Below are 20030 nucleotides of genomic sequence, written 5' to 3' on the forward strand. Positions count from 1 at the left end.
GTAGATCACTTTGGATACCACTGACATTTTAACAATATTAATTCTTCAAATTCATGAGTATGGGGGTATCTTTTCATTTATTTGTGCTTTCTTGTATTTCATTCATCAATGTTTTATAATTTTTAGCATACAGATCTTTTACCACCTTGGTTAAATTTATTCTTAAGTATTTTATTCTTTTTCATACTATTGTAAATGAGATTGTTATTTTAATTGCTTTTTCAGATAGTCTGTGAATAGAAATGCAACTAAGTCCTGTATGGTGATTTCGTGTGTCTTAATTAGTGTATATGTTACAAGAATGTATCTGTTTGTCAAAACTTAATGAATTGTACATTTCATTTTTGTATATTTTAGTATTTCTTACATTTACCTAAAAATCTAAAACATATTGACAACTACTTAGTAGGTTTGCTATTTTCAGTGACATGGCTTAACAATTCCGAAACTACTTCCGTATGTTCTAGGCTTGAGAAAATATGTAAATATGTTATAGTCATTGTCAGTAAGATATTTCATTGTTGGGTGAGGAATTACAGATATAGAAATGGGGAATATTAGAATGTGTGCACTGTGGTGTTTGGTTGAAATTGAAAGTATCAGTAAGAACTCATAGTTTTTAATCTTTTACTCTACATGTATTTATAAATAAATAAGTAAAGAATTACATATTTGTATATATATATTTACATAAGGCCCTCTCATATATATATATTATATTTGTGTTGATAAGAAGCCTAGAAGCAATGACAACAGTGGGCACATATAGCTCCAGCTCTTAGATTTTAAATGTCATTTGCCACTAAAAGGATCTAGGACTTCTTTTAAGAAACGGAAATGGCTGGTTCAAGCGCTAGCAAAATATTTGATGAGAAAGTAAGAAAGTCTTGAAAGCATCATGAAAATTTGTCAAAAGGGCGTAGGAGATATCTTAAAGGGCTTCTCATTGGTCAAATCTGGGACAATTTGAGCATTAAAATGCATGTATAACAGTATTAATTAATATTAATTACACATGTTGAATAAAATAAGCATCTGTGAGTCCAGGCTCATGTAAATGAATGAATGAGGGAAAACAGAAAGCTCTTCTTCCCAGTAGAATGCCAAATAGCAAATGTAGGATGGTTGATAGTATTCTAGCTTCATCACCTCATTGTATTGTTGCCAAAAACACAGAACCTGAATCTAATCTTGAGAAAATATCAGACAAATCAAAATTGGCCCATATTCTTCAAAAACATCAAGTTCAAGAAAGGCTTGAACACAGAAACACTGTGGAATTGTTCCACATTAAAGTATACCAAAAAGACACGACAACTAGATGCCATATATGATCTGGAGTTCAAACCTGGACCACTGAGCGGGGGATAATTATAAAGACATTATTGGGACAAGGTATGAAATTTGAACGTGAATTTTTTAAATTTTAATTTAATTAATTAATTTTTTATACAGCAGGTTCTTATTAGTCATCTATGTTATACATATTAGTGTATACACGTCAATCCAAATCTCCCAGTTCATCCCACCGCCCCCCCAACTTCCCCCCTTGGTGTCCACATGTTTGTTCTCTATGAATGTGAATTTTCAATTAGCTAATATTGTTGTAGCAATGTTAATTTTTCTGATTATGATAACTGCATTGTAACTATGTCTCTCACGTTCAGTGTACAAATTCAGTGTATTCTCTTAATATTCTTTTTCTTAGGAAATATATACTGAAGGTTTGGGTAAAAGGAGCATACCAACTTGTTCTCAAATATTCAGAAAAAAATATTTATTACTGTTGTGTGTATATATGTGTGTGTGTATAGATAGATAGAAAAGACGGAGCAAGAGAGAGAAAGAAGAAGGAGAAAAAGAAGGAGGAGAAGGAGAAGGAAGGAGGGAGGAAGGAAGGAAGGGAAAGAATTTACCAAGAGGATAAGGCAAATATGACAAAATGTAAATAATTGCTGGTATGCAGGAGTTTCGTGTACTAGTCTTATAGTTTTCTGTAGGTTTGAAATTACATCAAAACAAAAAGTTATTTTTTTTAAAAAAAGGTAAATTTAAAAAAGGAACAGGAAAAATCTAAAGAATGATGATGAGACGATATTATTCAAACATTGAGCTTCATACTGGAAACTAAGAGCTCATTTTGCATGCTTTTAAGTACTTATCCAGCTTAACCCCCATGTCACTCTGTTTTCTAGTGTGTTTGTTGCAGTGCTTTGAGATATGTCAGTAACCCCTCACGGAGTCATGGGCTCCTGGCGCCAGCAGGCGTCACAGACTTCATCTTGTTCTCTCTCCCATTCCATTCTTGAATTGCCTCTAAACTCTTCCAATCTGTGTTTCAACACCTAATTCACTTTAGCAAGTCTGAGGACATTTACTCTTCTGGTGAGACCAGGTCTCAGCTTTCTTTCTGAACCAAGAGTTAATACTTCTCCATTCATTACCACTGTGTCTCATAAAATACTGTTTCCCTCTGGGTGAAAGAGTGGCCGTTCCCCTGCTTCCCAAACTGTGTTCCAAATGCCGTTAGGCACCACAACAAACCCACAGGGATGATTCAGGACATACTAATGGGATTTAGGACATCCCATTGTTTCATGGGAAACAAAACCGTCTGTCAGAGCTTGCTGGAGCTCACAGTTTCAGTAGTAACCTGACATAGTTCCCAGTTTTAATGTTAGGTCACTACAGTCCTGTCAATGAAGTCATATCTCTGCAAATCCATTGTTTTAGTGGTTGCTCTAATGAAAAGCAAGTACTGCATGAAAACCAGCGTGGAACAGAAAATGAGGTTGGCCATGTCCAGTTTGATTCTAAGGTTTATACCGCCCAACTCATTGTACCTTAGAGTTCTAACTCATCTTGATTGAGGAATGTCTCAGTGATACTCAGTATATACTTTATATGGATCCTTTTAATAAAGGCAGTGGTGAAAGGACTTTGTGAAGTTAAAAATGCTGTGCAAACACAAGTTCTTAACAACTTCATTAATATACTATTGTAATTTTCTATTAGTCAAGATATAGAATTGAAAGTTTATTCAACTGAATGGAATCGATCCCTTAGTAAACTTTCTTCATCATGTTGTTTCCGTAAGAGAAGTACATTTTTGGATGTTCATCTCCACTTGTTGCGTCTTCCTTCCCTCTCGTGTTAGGGCTCATGACCAGCAAGATGGCCATAAGGCTAAGAACCAAATAATAATTATTCCTGTTATTCACATTTATACATAATTTAAAATTTTCAATGTTTTATGGTTTGAATGATCCACTAACTATGGAGGTACATCTTTAATATTTTAGAGGTAATATTACATTTGTATAGTTTAGTAATCATAATTAAACATTTTTCTCTTATGAGACTTATGCAATTGTCATTGCTTATCAAAGCAGACAGGGTGTACTAACCCATCTGTTAGATTCAAGATTAGAATTTGAAGTTTAATATAAACAACAACAAAATGGAGGTCATAGATCATCACAGAAGGTTACTGTTGAAAGGTATTTTAAAGACAATATATTTCGATCTTCTTGTTACACAAAAGAAAAAAATGAAGCCCAGAGACTTGACAGGAAATCTCATGATAAACTGTCCATAACCCCAATGGCTTCTTGTTCTCACTTGTGTGTGACAACCCATTTCCTGTCCAAAAGAGATGGAGGACAGCTGGTCATTAATGTCAGCACTGCATTCTGGTCATTTTAAAGGGCCTATTGTCAGAATTACATTGTCAGAGAAAAGGGTCAGTCTGTATATCATTTTTATAGGGACTCCTCTATTGAGTGACTAAACACCCACCTTAAAACTAGCTAAAGTATCCCTTCCCCACCAAAAAGAGGGTATATTCGAAGAATGGATTGATTCATGAAAAAGAAATGCCTAGGGATAGAATTTTAGGCTTGAAGGCTTTTGCATGGCTGGGTCTAGGGGTTCAAAGTCTGTCATTAAGACTCAGTCTCTATCTCTTGGCTTCAGTCTCAGATAAGCTCTTTCCCAGGACTTTGGGGTGGGGGGGTTATAGAATGAGTGGTTCTGATGAGCGGTAAGGAAGAAAGGGTATATTAGAGTAGAATATTTTCTCTGGAGTTCTTCAAAACTTGGAATAGCTCAAATAGGATCCTTTTACAGATGATAAGAAACAACAAAAGCTTTTGTGACCCCATACAACGCTGTCAGGTTTTGTAGGCATCGGAATTTCAAGTGTTCTTGATTCTTACGCACGTTTTCACTATCACTCTGCTGATTTCCCGTTCGCCCAGTGCACAGTTACCCAGCTTAAAGACAGCAGACCCCTTTGGGGAATGTAGGAAGAAGCACTGTGAAGTTGGGGCTGTGAATCAGAATCCTTCCTCGAGGGGACCTGGTCTCCCCTGGCTTTATTCAGGAAGTTCTGTGAAGTGGCTCAAGTCTGGAATTCACTGAGGTACCTGACTTCCTGCTGTGGTAATTAAGTCAGATTTTTGTTCGCTTAACCCAGAACTTCTCTCTCCAGACAAATGAAAAAATAGTAGGTCGCCCTATCTATTTCAGTTCCAGGAACACTGATCGAGTGCTTGATCCAATGTCAAAGAGCTCTGCTGGCCAGGTCATTCTGGTAGCAGCTTCAGTTTTGTCCATTTTGCTAACAATACCTTACCTCTGGAGATTATGTGCTGCCTCTTGTCCCCTCGACGCCAAGATCCCATCTTCTCAGTGAAGCAGGGGACCCTGTTGGAGGGCGGTGGTGCCCCTAGTCATCCGAGGCCCACACCGCAGAGCTCTTCACACAGGCCAGGCGGGTGTGGCCTCGGGGTGCATTTTTCGTGGCCTTGATGAAGGGAGTGCCCGTGGAACATAGCTAGGGGATGGGTAAACAGGTTGTACAGGACAAATCCACTCTAGCATTCCAGTGTTGCCAAGGTTGGAATATATACCAGGGAAGTTCTGGTTTTCAGCTTCATTTAATGTCAGCCATAGCCATTTTGGGGAATAGGTTTTAGCCAAGCAAGCAATGGCGCACTGAAGCCAGTACTTCTGCTTTTTGCACCCATATGAAAAACTTGCCTGGTCCACCATCATCTTTATTCTAGCGTGTTCCAGCACCTGCGAGTAGCTCCAGCCTATTCCGTTCTCCTTTGTTTCCGAGGTTTCTATACATCAGCTAAATCTAATCCATTCCCTTTGGTGTGTACTCATCTCTTAACAAGTCATCCTCGATACTTAAATCTAATCCATTCCCTTTGGTGTGTATTCATCTCTTGACAAGTCATCCTTGATACTTGATTTTCTGGGGCCTGCTGGAACTTGAGTCTGTTAATAGGGCAGAAGCCAAGAGAGGTGGTGGTTGATGGGCAGACTTCAGCCCTTACGGGTTCTAAGTTTCATTGGAGTCTGTCCCCATATCTCATGTCACTGAACCTTCCCTTCCCTGACCATCCTATTTAAAAGGTAGCCCTCTCCCTCCAAAGGCATTTACTGTCAGCCATCCCAGCTCTCCTTTCTGCACCGTGACCACTGCCTTCCTTCACACCGTGTAGATTACTTCTTCTCTAACAACGGGAATGTAAGTTCCTTGAGGACTGGAACTTTATTTTGTTCATGCTCTAGCATTTTTTGTTTCTAGAAGTGTTCCTACGTATAGTAGGTTGTCAGGATTGGCTGCGCATGTCTGTGGAATGATTGACTGATTGGTTCAGCCATTCTTTATTCATTTCACAGGTGTTCAACAGTAACAGCAAGCAATAGGCCTGCTGAGAGGGAGAGAGAGAGAGAGAGAGAGGGCGAGAGAGAGACAGAGAGAGAGAGAGAGACAGACAGAGAGAGAGAGAGACAGACAGAGAGAGAGAGAGGGTGAGAGAGAGAGAGAGACAGAGAGAGAGAGAGAGAGAGGGAGAGAGAGAGAGACAGAGAGACAGAGAGAGAGACAGAGAGACAGAGAGAGAGAGAGACAGAGAGAGAGAGGGTGAGAGAGAGAGACAGAGACAGAGACAGAGAGAGAGAGAGACAGAGAGAGAGAGAGAGAGAGGGTGAGAGAGAGAGACAGAGACAGAGACAAAGACAGAGAGAGGGAGAGAGGGAGAGAGAGAGAGAGAGAGAGAGAGAGAGAGAGAGAGAGAGAGAGAGAGGTGGCTAGACGGATTCCGAGGCAGAAAATAACCACACCTTGCAGTGCGAAGGCCACGCTGGGAGGAGGCTGTTGTTCTAAGTACAGTGGGAAAAACCCCAAGAGTGTTTTGAGCCACAGAATTTTATTTTATTTTAAAGTTCGCCATGGTTGATGTTAGGAGAAGAGGCTTAAGAAGGCAAGCTGTGTAGCAGGGAAGCTCACTAGAAGACTGTTTTCAGCCCTTTGAAGAAGACACAGTGCTGGTTATAGCAGTTTCGCTTCCACCTTCTTCCCAGACCTTTGTCCACCTGCTGTTGTCCCTGCACCGCAGTGCGGCCTAGGGCCACGGGCTTGCAGCGGGGCTGCTGCTACTACGGCAGCGGCTCCTGATCTCGTTCTAGTGGCAGAGTTGAGGTCAGACTAGAGTGGTCGCCACGTGGACCCAAGTGAGTGGAGAGTAATAAACTGTGTTTCACCCGGTGCGATGCACGGGGGGACTTTTCTAGCATATTAGGATGTTTCATTCAGTTAGCAAACTTTTGAATGTTTTTACTGATCTAGTTGCCTGATACATCATATATCAATATAAAACTTCAGAAACAAAATTGTAATTTGTAACATTCGATGTTTTAACATAAATAAGCATGCATGGAGTCTATAGATAATTCTGAGTAAGTTGTAGCAATTTTAATTTTCAATCTGTGTTTATAGTAGATCATAATATTTAAATCACGCTCTATAAAAGCATAATGAATAGCTATTAACATAAAGCCATATATATTAATAGTATGTTTTACAAACTAAGGAATTTTTATTTTATTATCTTTAATTATGTCTTTTTTTAATTCATAGTATCAAGATACAAATATGCAGGGAGTTGTATACGAACTAAACAGCTATATAGAACAACGGTTGGATACAGGAGGAGACAACCAACTACTCCTCTATGAATTGAGTAGCATCATTAAAATTGGTAAGAAACGTTTTATATTCCTCCTAGTAGAAAAATTAAACCGAAGATAAAGTTAAATTATGTTCTCTTCACTGATGAGATGTAAGCATATGTACATCGTTCTTTCCGGTTGATGCCTATATTATTGGTTATCCAGTATTATGAATATCCCTTTGTCTAGTTTTAAATACTTTAAAAATTAAATGTAAGTCTCAAATTTTAAAAATATTTTCTAATAGTTCTGATATTCACATTTTGACAGATGTATTATTACATAGTACATTGCTGTATGCATTTGAGGGTGTCACATCTTAAAAATTGCAATAGCTAATATTCTAATTATATGATTCAGTAAAGCCATAAATTATTTTGTTCAGTTTACTGCATGACCGTTAATTTTGCTAACAAATCCATTCAAAAGACTCGTATTTGAGGTCTCACCTTAGAGAATTCACGCGTGTTATATTCTTCCATTGAGATTAGTTTCTTCCTTTTTTATTACTTTGGCAGCCACAAAAGCTGATGGATTTGCATTGTATTTCCTTGGAGAGTGTAATAATGTAAGTATCTAAATTTAGATACAGGTGCTCTAGATAAGAGAATGTTATAAGCTTCTTTAAAAAGATAAACTGTTATGTTACAAACAACTTAATAGATGTGTCACAGTTAAGTACCTTAAAGCTCATTTTGTATTTTGTTTCTATATGTGGTTATTACCAGTTGGGAATTTTGCCAACATGGTGACATTTAGGCATAAAATCATATATTTGTTATCGTTTTGGTTTTGGTTTGTGGTATCCTATTTTCTGAATGGCATATCTAGACTTACTGTTTGGTATAGAAGTTCTTTCATCACTGTGGGCTGGGATGTCAGGGACAGTCTATGCCCTTTTTTCACACACAATCCACAGTAGAAGAAAACGAGAGCAGACGTTTTATGTGAATATTTTAGATAGTTTTTAAATGACTCTCAAAGTGCAGGGATGGAGTTGCTAGGTATAGATTCCTGAGCTGTGGTGGCCGTGGCTCAGACTGTTTGGTGGCATGGGGCAGCCCAGGGGTGCCTGGTCCAGTCTTTGGTGCGCCAGGCAGACCCTGTGTTGTGTTTCTGGTTTGACTCACTGCAAGCACAGTCCACTGTCAAGTGCAGCTTGCATAGGCACTTTCAAAAGTATTTCGAGGCATTCCATTACTGGCACTTGAGTTTTATTATGGTATCAACACATATGTAACATTTTAGAAAAATGTTCTGAACCAATAACACCTATATTCATAGCCGAAATATATAAGACTCCGTTACAAGGTTATTTTGCAAACTTTTACTGTGTATTTCTTGTGCGTTTGGTATTGTTATTTGAGATTTGGGATGTATTTTTGCAATGTGATATTTGTTTTTGTGAGTAATCAAAACTCACAAAATATATAGTATAATATTTATATAATATTTATATTATATAAAATGTTAATAGGAATAGAGCACAGCAGTAGTTGCACAAAAAGTATTTATTGGCTGAACGACTTAGCTCATAACTGATCCTCTCCATTTGCACGGTCCTCGTTTCCCCTTGCATTGTGATAATCTATGTTACAAGATTAAAAGCTCTTTAGGACAAGGACCTTTCCTTATTCATTTCTGTATTCACCTAGCATCTCTCCTAGTGCCTTTCGCATAAACAGTCAACAAGAGGGTTTAGTAAATTGAATTATGCACAATTACTCCCACTTGTAAATACTTTATGTTTTACATACCAGTAGTATTTTAGAATGGCTAAGCTACTAAAATAGCAAACAGATCTCTTTCCTCTTCATTCCAAAAATTTGTTTCTAAAATTTGAGATTTGTACTTAAAAATCAAAACTTCCTTTCAGAAAATTATTATATAATTTGCCATAATTTTTATGATTTCTGGTATGTTTATTATCATGTAACTGTGATAGTCCACATCTCATTACTCCTTCCCCAACATCTCCAGACAACCCACAGGGGTTGGCCATGGCAGCCGTGTTTGTTTCATGTGACCCCTGACCTTCAATCACAGCTCTCTGTGACCCAAACGGGGACCAGTCAGATTCTCTACTGAAACCTGGATCGTGGACTCAGCATTCTAGCTGTTTACCTGAAAAGAAATGATATGAACCCTAAGCCGAGGCTGCCACGGTGGGTCGGCCCTCTTCTGCTCCACGTGAAAGAGAATGGGGAGAACGGGGAGACCTTGTGTGCAGAGGTCGAAAAGCGGCGGGCGCCTCGAGGCCTGGGTCTGCAGTGTGGGCACCTCCAACGGTGCTTGGCTCTTGGAGCCTGGATTTAGATTCCCAAACCCCATGCTGTTAATCACTTGGCTATAATTTTCACTTCATTGTTTGCATACTTCTGCGTGATTATGATTTAGAAAACGCTTTTGTATCTATAAAATCCAAAATGTAGTTCTCTGTGTATCAATTCTAATTCTTTCACTTTTACTTATCATTCCCTTTTGTAGCTTAATTGAGGGGGGATGCCAAGTCTTTTCAGGCTTTAGTGGGCTTATTCTAAACCTCTCAGGTCAGTTAATATACTCTATGTGGTTCTCTCTAGGGTCATTACTCCTTTCTCTGCCGCATCTCAGGGGCCAAGTGTATCCTGTTTAACCGTATAACCCTAGGAGCAGCAGGGTACATAGCAAAACTGTAGCTTTTTCTGACCTTCCTAAGTCAAATTCCACTCTGCTATGCTTTCTTTTTTATTTTTTGTGGAACACGGGCCCGCGGGCCTGTCACTGCTGTGGTCTCTCCCGTTGCGGAGCACAGGCTCTGGACGCGCAGGCTCAGCGGCCATGGCTCACGGGTCCAGCCGCTCCGCGGCATGTGGGATCTTCCCGGACCGGGGCACGAACCCGTGTCCCCTGCATCGGCAGGCGGACTCTCAACCACTGCGCCACCAGGGCAGCCCCTGCTATGCTTTCTTAATGTCATATACTTCTCCGTCATAGAATTTAGCTGAACCTGTAATTACATATTTATCTGTGATTTGTTCGATTATTTGCTTATCTGGCTTTCTCACTAGAATATAAGCCTCACGAAAGCAGAGACCTTGTCTCCCTGGGAGGATAATTTTAGGGGATAATGGCTGTGTTCTGTTCACTGTATTTTTCCTTTTATGCATTCCACATAGGTAGTGAGGCCCTCGTTACTTCCTTAACCCAGTGGTTTCTCTGGATAGGAAGAAGACATACTGTCTGAAGTCTGAAGTTCACTGAGGTGTTTCTTTAGATATATCTACCTAATTACCAGTTTCTTTGCTCTTCATTTCTTCTTATATCTCAGGTCTGACATTTGGAATCACTTTTTTTCTGTCTCGGAGAACTTCCCTGAGCGAGAATCTGCTGATTTGAAAGAAACTCTCTCATTTTTGTGTGTCTGAATATATCTTTCTTTCACTGCTTTCTTGAAAGATATTTTTGCTGGATGGAGAATTCAGGTTGATAAATATTATCTCTCCATATATTGACTATAATTAGTTACATTTTGGTGGTTTTTAGATTTGTCTCAGTCCTTCATTTTTCTTTGTCCCCTGGACATATTTTCAAGTTTATCTTTTATTTCTTGAAATATGACTAACTATACCTCTCTTGTATTGTTTCATATTCTTTCTGAAATTAGTTTCTTGGCTTTTGTTTCATCTGCCTTTCATCGATGGTGACTTATATGCTCATGCCTTTTATTTATTAACCATAAATCATATTCCTTTGGCCCTTTTAAATGGATATTCTTGAGGCTATTGAAGTTCCTTTCCTGTTATATTTCTAGAGATTGGATATGTATTTGTTTTTGTCAATCACCTAAGGCAGTATCAATTCAGGACAATTTTAATCGAATTATCTAGTTGAGATTTTTTTTCAGACTACTGAGTGGTATAGATTCAAGCCTCAAATCCACATGATGTGCAGTTATTATTTTTCAGAGGAGATTTTTATTTTCCCTCCAGCAATAAATCCAAGATAATCTGGTTTCCTTGTAATCCCCTTGCAGCTGTAAGTATATTCACCCTTCAAACTAAGATGAGCCCATAGCCCTTTGCTGGTCCTGGCCCCATCCAGGCAGCTGAAAATCCACATATAACTTTACAGTCGGCCCTCAGTATCCACGGGTCCACATCTGCAGACTCAAATCAGCCGCAGATGTGACCACGGCATTTATTGAAATAAATTAATGGATCCACACAGTTCAAACCCATGTTGTTCAAGCGTCAACTCTATATCTAGGCTTTAGTTGATGCTCTCAAGAAAAAGACAGTTTGGGATTTGCTTACCTGACAGGGTTCCTTTATTTGCTTCCTTTTAGATTTCTGTGGATTCCTCCATTCTTCTCAGCCCAGCGATGCATTATAAAATATTTGTGAAATATACTTTATCCAGCTTTTAAATAATTTTAAAATTGTTTTTTTCAGGCATGTCAAATTATCTAATCTGCCATATTGCTTGCAACAGATGTTGACATACTTCTAAAATGTAAGCTAACCATATTAAATAAAATAAAACATTTTTTTAACAATGAGCAGATACATGTATATTTTCTTATATTTCTTCCTTTGTACGTGAAAGGTAGCATATTATAGATTTATCAATGTTTTTAAAAATTGTCTCTGGATTTTGAATCGTAGTTAGAAAGTGTTTCTTAATAACTCACTTTCAAAACAAAATATATATACTTTAGTGACAAAATTATAATAATGCAACCCAAATGGACTGAGATAAAATTTTTAGTCTATATGAATAAATACCAAGGATTAAGACAGACATGGCAGGGACTATAACATTCTTATACTTATAAAAGTATTAATTTCTTTTTTCATAAATGAGAATCAGTAGAAAAAATTTAATTTCTGAAATTGATGCATTGCGGAATATAATTTAAATAATATTTAAATACATCAAAAGTTATACGAGGAGAATTAAAAAGCCACATTCATATTACCACAGAGGAAAAATTGAAAGAAAACATAGAAAGTTTAGGAGATGATAGAAAACAACCTAAGTGGTATTAAAGAACTAACAATAAAGCATAAAATATGATTATCACAATCATTTTGAAGATAATAAAATAGAGTGAAAATGACAAATTATGAGAGGATACTTATATTAATAAATGTGAAAATCTAGATAAAATGGACAGTTTTTGAGGAAAATATAAATTGCTCCATTTAATGCAAATGATGATAGAAAACTAATAGACCAGTAAATGGAAGAAATTGAAAGCAGTGTTGAAATAATGTGTTTTAAAAAGCTGGTAGGACATTTATTTAACACTGTTTCTTGAGCCCCAGCCTTGGTCAGGCAGTCGCTAGCCGTGGGGCACATTGATGAACCAGAATAGTTTCCTGTACTTCTGTACTCACACTCCACTGGGGACAGCCCTTCGGGAGAGAGAATTCCTGTGCTGTCTACACTGTCTCAGAGCTTGGGAAGAGAAGGCAGGTTTCCCAGTTAGCAGCTTAGTTTTCCAAAGAATTTTGATTCTGGAGTTGGATTGTGTGAGTTCCAATTCACCACTTTGGGACTTCGACAAGAGTCTTAAACTTTCTAAGTCTGAATTTAACCTCCATTGGTTAAATGTTACATCATGCATGTTATTTAACAGACCATTTCAGACACCTGCCAGGTACCCAAAACTGTGCCAAATTGCCAAGCATACAAAGATAAATAAAACATCATTCCTGTCCTCAAAGAATGTACAACCAGTAGGAGAAATCAAGAAATCCACAGTTAATCACTGCACCGGACCTTACGTGCGAACAGAGAGGAGCCAAGGTGTTGATGGGGCTGGCAGGGGTGCTGGGGTTGGTGACACTGAAAAGAGCTTGGATGATGAGCCCTCTGGTGGAGCAGGGCTTAGGAGGCCTCTTCCTTAATAGACAAGAAGGGACAGTAAAGAAAGAAGAAATTTGTGAGAAATCTGGAGCTGGGAAAGGAAGCCTTTTGTGTTCTGACCAGTACCAGTGTCTAACACATCACATGTACAAGATGCTCTTGAAATGTTTGTTGGGCAAAACTGATTTTTCCATGATTAAGATTTTCACTTTTTAATGTTTCTACAGGTTTTCTCTTTCACACCTAGTCACATACTCCACTTACTATGTAACATTTTTTATAATGTCATTACTATAGTTTTTCTTGTGTTGCCTGTAATTAGTGGTTTGTGAAAGCTGGAAACCTAGTGATCTCTAATTATACGTCAAACTTTATAATTCATAAAGTAAGTTCATAGATAGCGTTTGTGTATTAGCTTAGAAACCAGTTTACAGCCAGTAGTTTAGAGTAACTGTGTGACTTTGTTCAATGCACAGTGACTTTAGTAGGTTTATTTCTAAGAATTACGCTAACGAAGTTAGGCACGTGGTTCAAGGTCCAGCGTACGCGGGGTTCCTGGCTCACGCCCTCTGCCCGGATCTACATTCATCTACTCTCCAGTGCCATCTAGTGTCTGTAAGAAAAATAACTTAATGGTAAGCCTAAATAATGTTTTTTCTTCTTAAAAAGTGGTTCCAAAATTTAACTGGTTGTGAGTTGAAGCCTTAACATGCAAGTGAAGTTTCATGAATCAAGTGATCTTTGAATCGTTCATGGAAAGAAAGATGAGAGCAACTGTTTACCAAGTGAAGTAGACTTCTCTCTTTAGTTGATGTCAGTGAATCAATTTCCCAATTCATCAAAAAATCCTGGTTTTTAAGAAATAACGTGTGATAGTCTATTCTATGACTCTTTTCCCACCAAATCTATTTCTCAAAATTAGATTTTTTAACTAATTTGAATGCTTTTTATTCCTTCGTTGAGCCAACTTATTCATTATGACTACCGTTACCAATCTTCTCTAGTTTAAATTATTTAACTTTAGAAATACTTACGAAATGTACTGTTATCACAAAAATATTGGGTAGTTCATAATGAGTTTCTTTGAAATATTGAAAGAGCTAATTCATCCCCTACTACTGCATGGCCTCGCCTCTGGATTGATTTCTAGCTCTTAGGCCAGTCTCCTTGCTGGTGTTGGGAGGGGAAAGGCCTAACAACAGTCAAGCCACCTGCAGAGCTGTCAGGTGGGAATGAAGGTGCAGAGCATCAGTGGGCAGGTGCACGCCCGGAATGCAGTGATGCTCTTCTCTGGAAAGGGTAGAGGTGGTTGAGGTTTGAAACTTTGAACCTTTTCCTTGTTTTTAGTTTTCGTGTAGTTTTCATCTCTAGCCTCTAAAAAATGTTTGTGTTAATAAAAGTTTTCATAGATTCATACAACATTAAAGCAGAAATTAATTTTAGAGACTCATTTCAATGCTGCATGTTATAGATTGTAAATGTATGCATAATAGTCTTAATACGTTTAAAATGTTATGTAGTGATGTTTGATGAAAGTTTTCATTCATCCACCTATGAAAATAAATAGTGAGTATAATCTTTTTCATCTTATTAATCTGAACATCCCAGTCAAATTCTTATGTCAAAATTCATAATGATTGGCATGGAGGAGTGGAAGGTACAAACCACTGGGTGTAAGATAGGCTTCCGAGGATGTATTCTACAATACGGGAAATATAGCCAATATTTTGTAATAACTTTAAATGGAACGTAACCTTTAAGCATTGTATTAAAAATTAAAAATACGTCTTTAAAAATTCATCATGATTGATCTTGAAAAATAAAGCCCTTACTTCATTTTTAAGTTTCTTTAGAACTTATTTACACCCATCAGTTGTTAATGCATTAATGCAGGCCCTTCACCAATGAAGAATGCAAAATATGTCTTATAAATTACGATTATTTTGAAACATGAAGAACCCAAGCAAGACTCGCCTTGCCAGATCACAACATGTACTATAAACTTACGGTAATTAAAATACTGTGCTAGGCAAATAAACCAAGTGGTACAAAATTGAGAGTTCAGAAGCAGACCCAAGTGTACTTGGGGATTTAGTATATGATGAAAGTGTCAGTTCAGCCAGTGGGAAAAAGAAGACTATTTGATACACAGCTATCTGTTTGATTATTTCTGTGGAGTAAATAAAGGTATATTTAATAAACCTTTCTCCGTTCCTGAATACATGTAAAATTTAGCCTCTAATTTGGAGGTTCGTTATCGACATTGTCTGTTTGCAGTAATAGCTGCCCATGAGCCTGTTCCACTACAAAGATCATACAGAATATGCTATTGCAGAACACACAATTCAAACCAGTGATTGATCTTTAATCAGAAATGGAGGTCGTGGACGGAGCTGTTGCACAGGTGAATCGTATGGAGTTAAAAAAAAAATGCCATCCAAAAAGAGTAGGAAACTACCAAGTGCACAGAGGAGAAAAATTGAAGCTGTAAAAACGTCAAAAAACAGGTGTCTGTCTAGGTTGGTCCTCATTTTCCCTTCCTATCTGAGCTTTTGGCCTTCATATGACAACTTATTCAAAATTTTGTTAGCACTTGCCCTCAGCTCTCATTTGTAAACATTTCTGTTTGGTAAGTATGAACAAAAATCATAACCTAATTAGTAAAACAAGTATAAAGTTCCCACTGTAAAAAATTATTTATTTTTTTGATAATTATCTTCCACAAGGAGTTTTCTACATCAATCAAGTAATTGAAAGATTTCTAAATCATTTATTTTCAGCAAATCTAGTATGTAAAATAGCTTTCCATATACCCAAGGTGCAGTATTTGCTTGTCTGTTTCTCGTGCATCATATAGAAAGCCTACACAGAGGCAATAAATGTTTTATATTAAATAAATGACCTAATAACCTAGGAATGTGTATGTGTAAGCTATTTTGTCATATTGAATTATGAAGCTAAATGAAGATATTATTATGAAGATATTATGAAGATACTATTAAATCCAGCCTTAAAGGGCATATAGCAAAGTCATCCAAAAGAGATATCTGTTGTATATCTGCAAACAACAAACAACTAAAGTCAACAACTATTTTTTAAAAATCCAAAGCTTCTGTCGGGAGCTTGCTTTAGAGTTTACTTTCTATTGCTGTCATGGGAAGTTCTTTAAGACTTAACTAAATGATTCAGGTCAATTTAAGTTCATTTCCTGCAGTTCTGACTCTGGTTGAGTAAAGAAACATTACTCAGCATCCTTCTTACGATTAACTTTGTCATAGTTTGGAAAAATCATTGTCAATTCTGACTTTTATTCAGGCTAACTATACCATGTCCTGTAACATTTTTTCTTGCAGTCATCTCTCTTCCTGTCCTTGGATCATTTCGCTACTCTCTCTCAATCTTAAGAAGGGGTGACACACTGAATTGTATTGCCACATAGATACTAAATCTAATGAAAGTCTTACTTCGTTTATGTCTTATGTATATTGGTACATTATAGTAACTATAAAAACAGTGACTGATTTCTAGCCTCTTTAAAAATAAAGTGCATTTGTCATTTATCATCTTACGTGTAGTTGAATTGTAAAAATCTTTTTAAAGTGTGTAACTTGTATTTAAACATTTTAAGCTTAATCCTTTTTAAAAGATGCATTCAAAAAGCATTTTTCACAGGCATAATAGCAAATTACTGCTTAAACACAATCCTAACTAATGTAGATATATTAATGAATAAAAATATTTTGAACTTAACTTGTAATCTTTAGATAATGACGACTTACTTAAAGCAGGTGGGGTGAGAGCCAAAGCTCTTTTCCTCCTCTCTGCTCCCAGTGACTGAAGTAGCTCAAGTTTATAGGGTTCACTGTCTTGTGACTGTAAGATTTCACTTGAAGAAAGGGCTCTTCGACATTACGAAGCTTGAAAACCACGTTGTCTAAGTAATAACCACATCCAGCTCATTGTCCTCACCTGGACCTAGCTTAGTGCTAGCAAGCGTTAATAGAAACATCTTTAGCTTCAGAGGGTTGCCTAATACTGCTTCAAAAGGGCATCATCCTTAAGTCACAGCACTCCAATTAAAAATAAAATAAAATTATAGTGTTGGGGGCTTCCCTGGTGGCGCAGTGGTTGCGAGTCCGCCTGTCGATGCAGGGGACACGGGTTTGTGCCCCGGTCCGGGAAGATCCTACATGCTGCGGAGCGGCTGGGCCCGTGAGCCATGGCCGCTGAGCCTGCGCGTCCGGAGCCTGTGCTCCACAATGGGAGAGGCCACAACAGTGAGAGGCCCGCGTACGGCAAAAAAAAAAGTATAGTGTTGGGAGAATTTAGCAGAACTTTAATATTTTTCAAATTGAGTAGATAATCATAATACAGTTATGTCAAAATATTGCTCCCCATGCCCAGATGACTTGTTTGGATGAGCAATTCTTATTTAGTAGAAATTTATTTTAAAATATAATTTGGTTTAGTCGAAATAACAGATCATATTTTAAAAAACATTTCTTTTAAAGTAGTTTCAAATGTTACCCTCCCACCTAGTCTTTTGAGACGGAAAGATACACCCAGCTTTGTCCTTTCTTTTTTTTTTTTTTGGTGTGTGTGTGCAGAGAAGAGCAAAAATTTTACCAAGAGTATTCTGAATCTGTAATTTTATGGGCAGGTCAGTTTTAGGAATGGAGTAGTTGAGTATTAAAAATAGAAATAATGTTCTGAAAAAGATTTTTCATGAAAATGAAAAAACATAACCAAATCACGTTGACCTGTAGTTACAGAGCCATGTGGCACGTCTGTAGGGCGGTGGGGTGCAGTGTGTCTGTTTCTTGTGTGATAGTTTCTTGAGCCCAAGGACAGCTTACATTTTGTTTTCATTTTATTATTTTCTGTGGATAAAAATCGGAGGCTATTTTAAGAGATTTTCTGCACCTAGAGATTTGTGTGAGTCCTGTATCTAGCCTGTGTGTTGTGTGCGTAGGACATGTGAAAGAGAATTTCACCTCAGATGCTCAGTTTGGTCACGCCAAGCACCTTTCCTCATCTTATGTCTCTACTTTTCCTTGGCTCACAGATTTCTCGCAATTGTTAAGTAATCTTTTCGTCCTGTGCCAAAGACTTTCCTAAGTCTATAAAACATATTCCTTTTTTTCTTCCTAGAGCCTTTGTGTGTTTACGCCACCTGGAATCAAGGAAGGAAAACCCAGGCTCATCCCTGCTGGACCCATCGCCCAGGGCACCACCACCTCTGCCTATGTGGCCAAGTCCAGAAAAACGTTGCTAGTAGAAGACATCCTTGGGGTAAGTGGCTTTTTACCCTTTGTGACATTCGTAACCTGAAGTCTTTAATTAAGAAAGATAACATATACGCTTGATGTTTTAATTTAAGCCATTTTATAACAGCTTTAAAGCAAGATACAGATCAATAAATGCATTTGTATGTAAACTAATTCTTTGTACTCCAAGAATCGTATCTTCCGTACCCCTAAGATGTAGATTTGAGTAGTTGTTCTTTCAACATTTGCCAGTATAGTTAAGCATAAAAATGTATACTCATAGTCATATAGACTAGATGATTACTGTTTTATGTTTCATATCCTAGCAGGATATATATGAATGAGTCAGCTATTGCTGTGTGACAAACTGCCCCAGATTTTAGTGGGGTCATACAGCCACCACTCACTGTCTCTGGATTGGGCCATTCTGCTGATCTGGGCTATCTTTGACTGGGCTTGCTTATGTGTCTGAGATCAACTGGCCATCACTTAGGAGCTGGCCAGTCTTAGGTGGCCTTCGTTCTCTGTGTGTGTCTCACCACCCCAACCAGTAAGGCTAGCGTCATGTTCTTATGATGGTGGCAGGTGTCAGAGAGAAGAAGTGGACACATGCAAGTGACTTTTCAAGCCTCTGCTTACATCAAATTCACTGCCCTCAGGTTAGCCAAGCAAATCTCATGGGAGGCCCAGACTGAGTGTAGGAGGGTCTGACCAAGGCCATGGGTACAGAGAACAGGACAAAACAGAGCCCTCAGAGCAGTCTGCCACAGTGCATGTGTACACTGTGATGAAATGTCACTGCATGAGCTCCAGACTTTGAAACTGACAAGCATACAAACAAGTATATAGGTGTCATGAATTTGCTCTGAAAAACTACTAAATTGGAGTCACAAAATCTAGATATTAATTTTGTTTTTGCCACTAGTTATCTGTATAGCCTTGAACAAATCAGGTTACTAGTTACTTTATCAAAAATAAGAAAAGAAAAAGTGCTAAAAATAAATGTTTCACAGTATAATGTATATAGACAACAATACTGTATTATAATCATCAAACTTGCTAAGAGACTAGATCTTAATTATTCTCACCCCAAAAAAGAAGAGATAATTATGTGGCTTGACAGAGGTATTAACGATGCTACAGTGGCGACCATATTACAATATATAAACGTATCAGCATGTTGTAAACCTGAAACTTCCGCAGTGTTGTATGCCAAATATACTACAGTGGCGACCATATTACAATATATAAACGTATCAGCATGTTGTGTGCCTTAAACTTCCACAATGTTGTATGCCAAATATACTTCATTTCTAAGAAGTAAACGTAAAAAGTAGATACTGTATAAGTTGTCATTTCAAAATGTTCTATTGTATGTATATGCAAGCTTTCAAAATATCTGTAAATGACAAAGTGTAGATTTATACCAGTCTATTCATGAAAAGCTTCCTGTAGACCACAGAAATTGAATACATAGAATTGACGTTTTGATATTAATTCATTTGAGTTTCTTGTGTTCCTTTGAGTGATTTTGCTAAGCTAGAAAGTTAAGTCAAAGAACCGATTCATTTCTTATGATAGGTAATTGGTAATTATTGGATGATTTGAATATCTAATATGGGCCTTTGAGGTTCAGTTACAATGACTTTCATTAACATATGCTTTTGTGTTATTCTAACCTTAAAAATAGAAGGGAAGAAATTTTATACATGTAATTTCCTTCCTATGGCATTTACATTTGGAGTAATTTTCTCTTGTGACCTTATACCTGTAAATCCCTTAGTCCTGGCACACACCAGGTGAGGAATAAATGGATGTTAACCATCATAATTGCTTTTATTATTGCATGAAGTTATGTATATTCATTCACTAATTAAATTC

General features: G+C 37.5%; 1 protein-coding gene across 1 annotated transcript in view; it reads left to right on the top strand.

Moving 5' to 3' along the window:
• PDE10A (phosphodiesterase 10A) overlaps positions 1-20030 on the top strand; it is a 303551-nt gene that overhangs the window by 207187 nt on the left and 76334 nt on the right. Inside the window, 3 exon segments of the mRNA XM_065889206.1 lie at positions 6938-7058; positions 7548-7597; positions 18034-18174. Coding sequence (XP_065745278.1) covers positions 6938-7058; positions 7548-7597; positions 18034-18174 — 312 coding nt within the window.

This window comes from Phocoena phocoena, chromosome 12, assembly GCF_963924675.1.
Source record: "Phocoena phocoena chromosome 12, mPhoPho1.1, whole genome shotgun sequence".
NCBI lineage: Eukaryota > Metazoa > Chordata > Mammalia > Artiodactyla > Phocoenidae > Phocoena > Phocoena phocoena.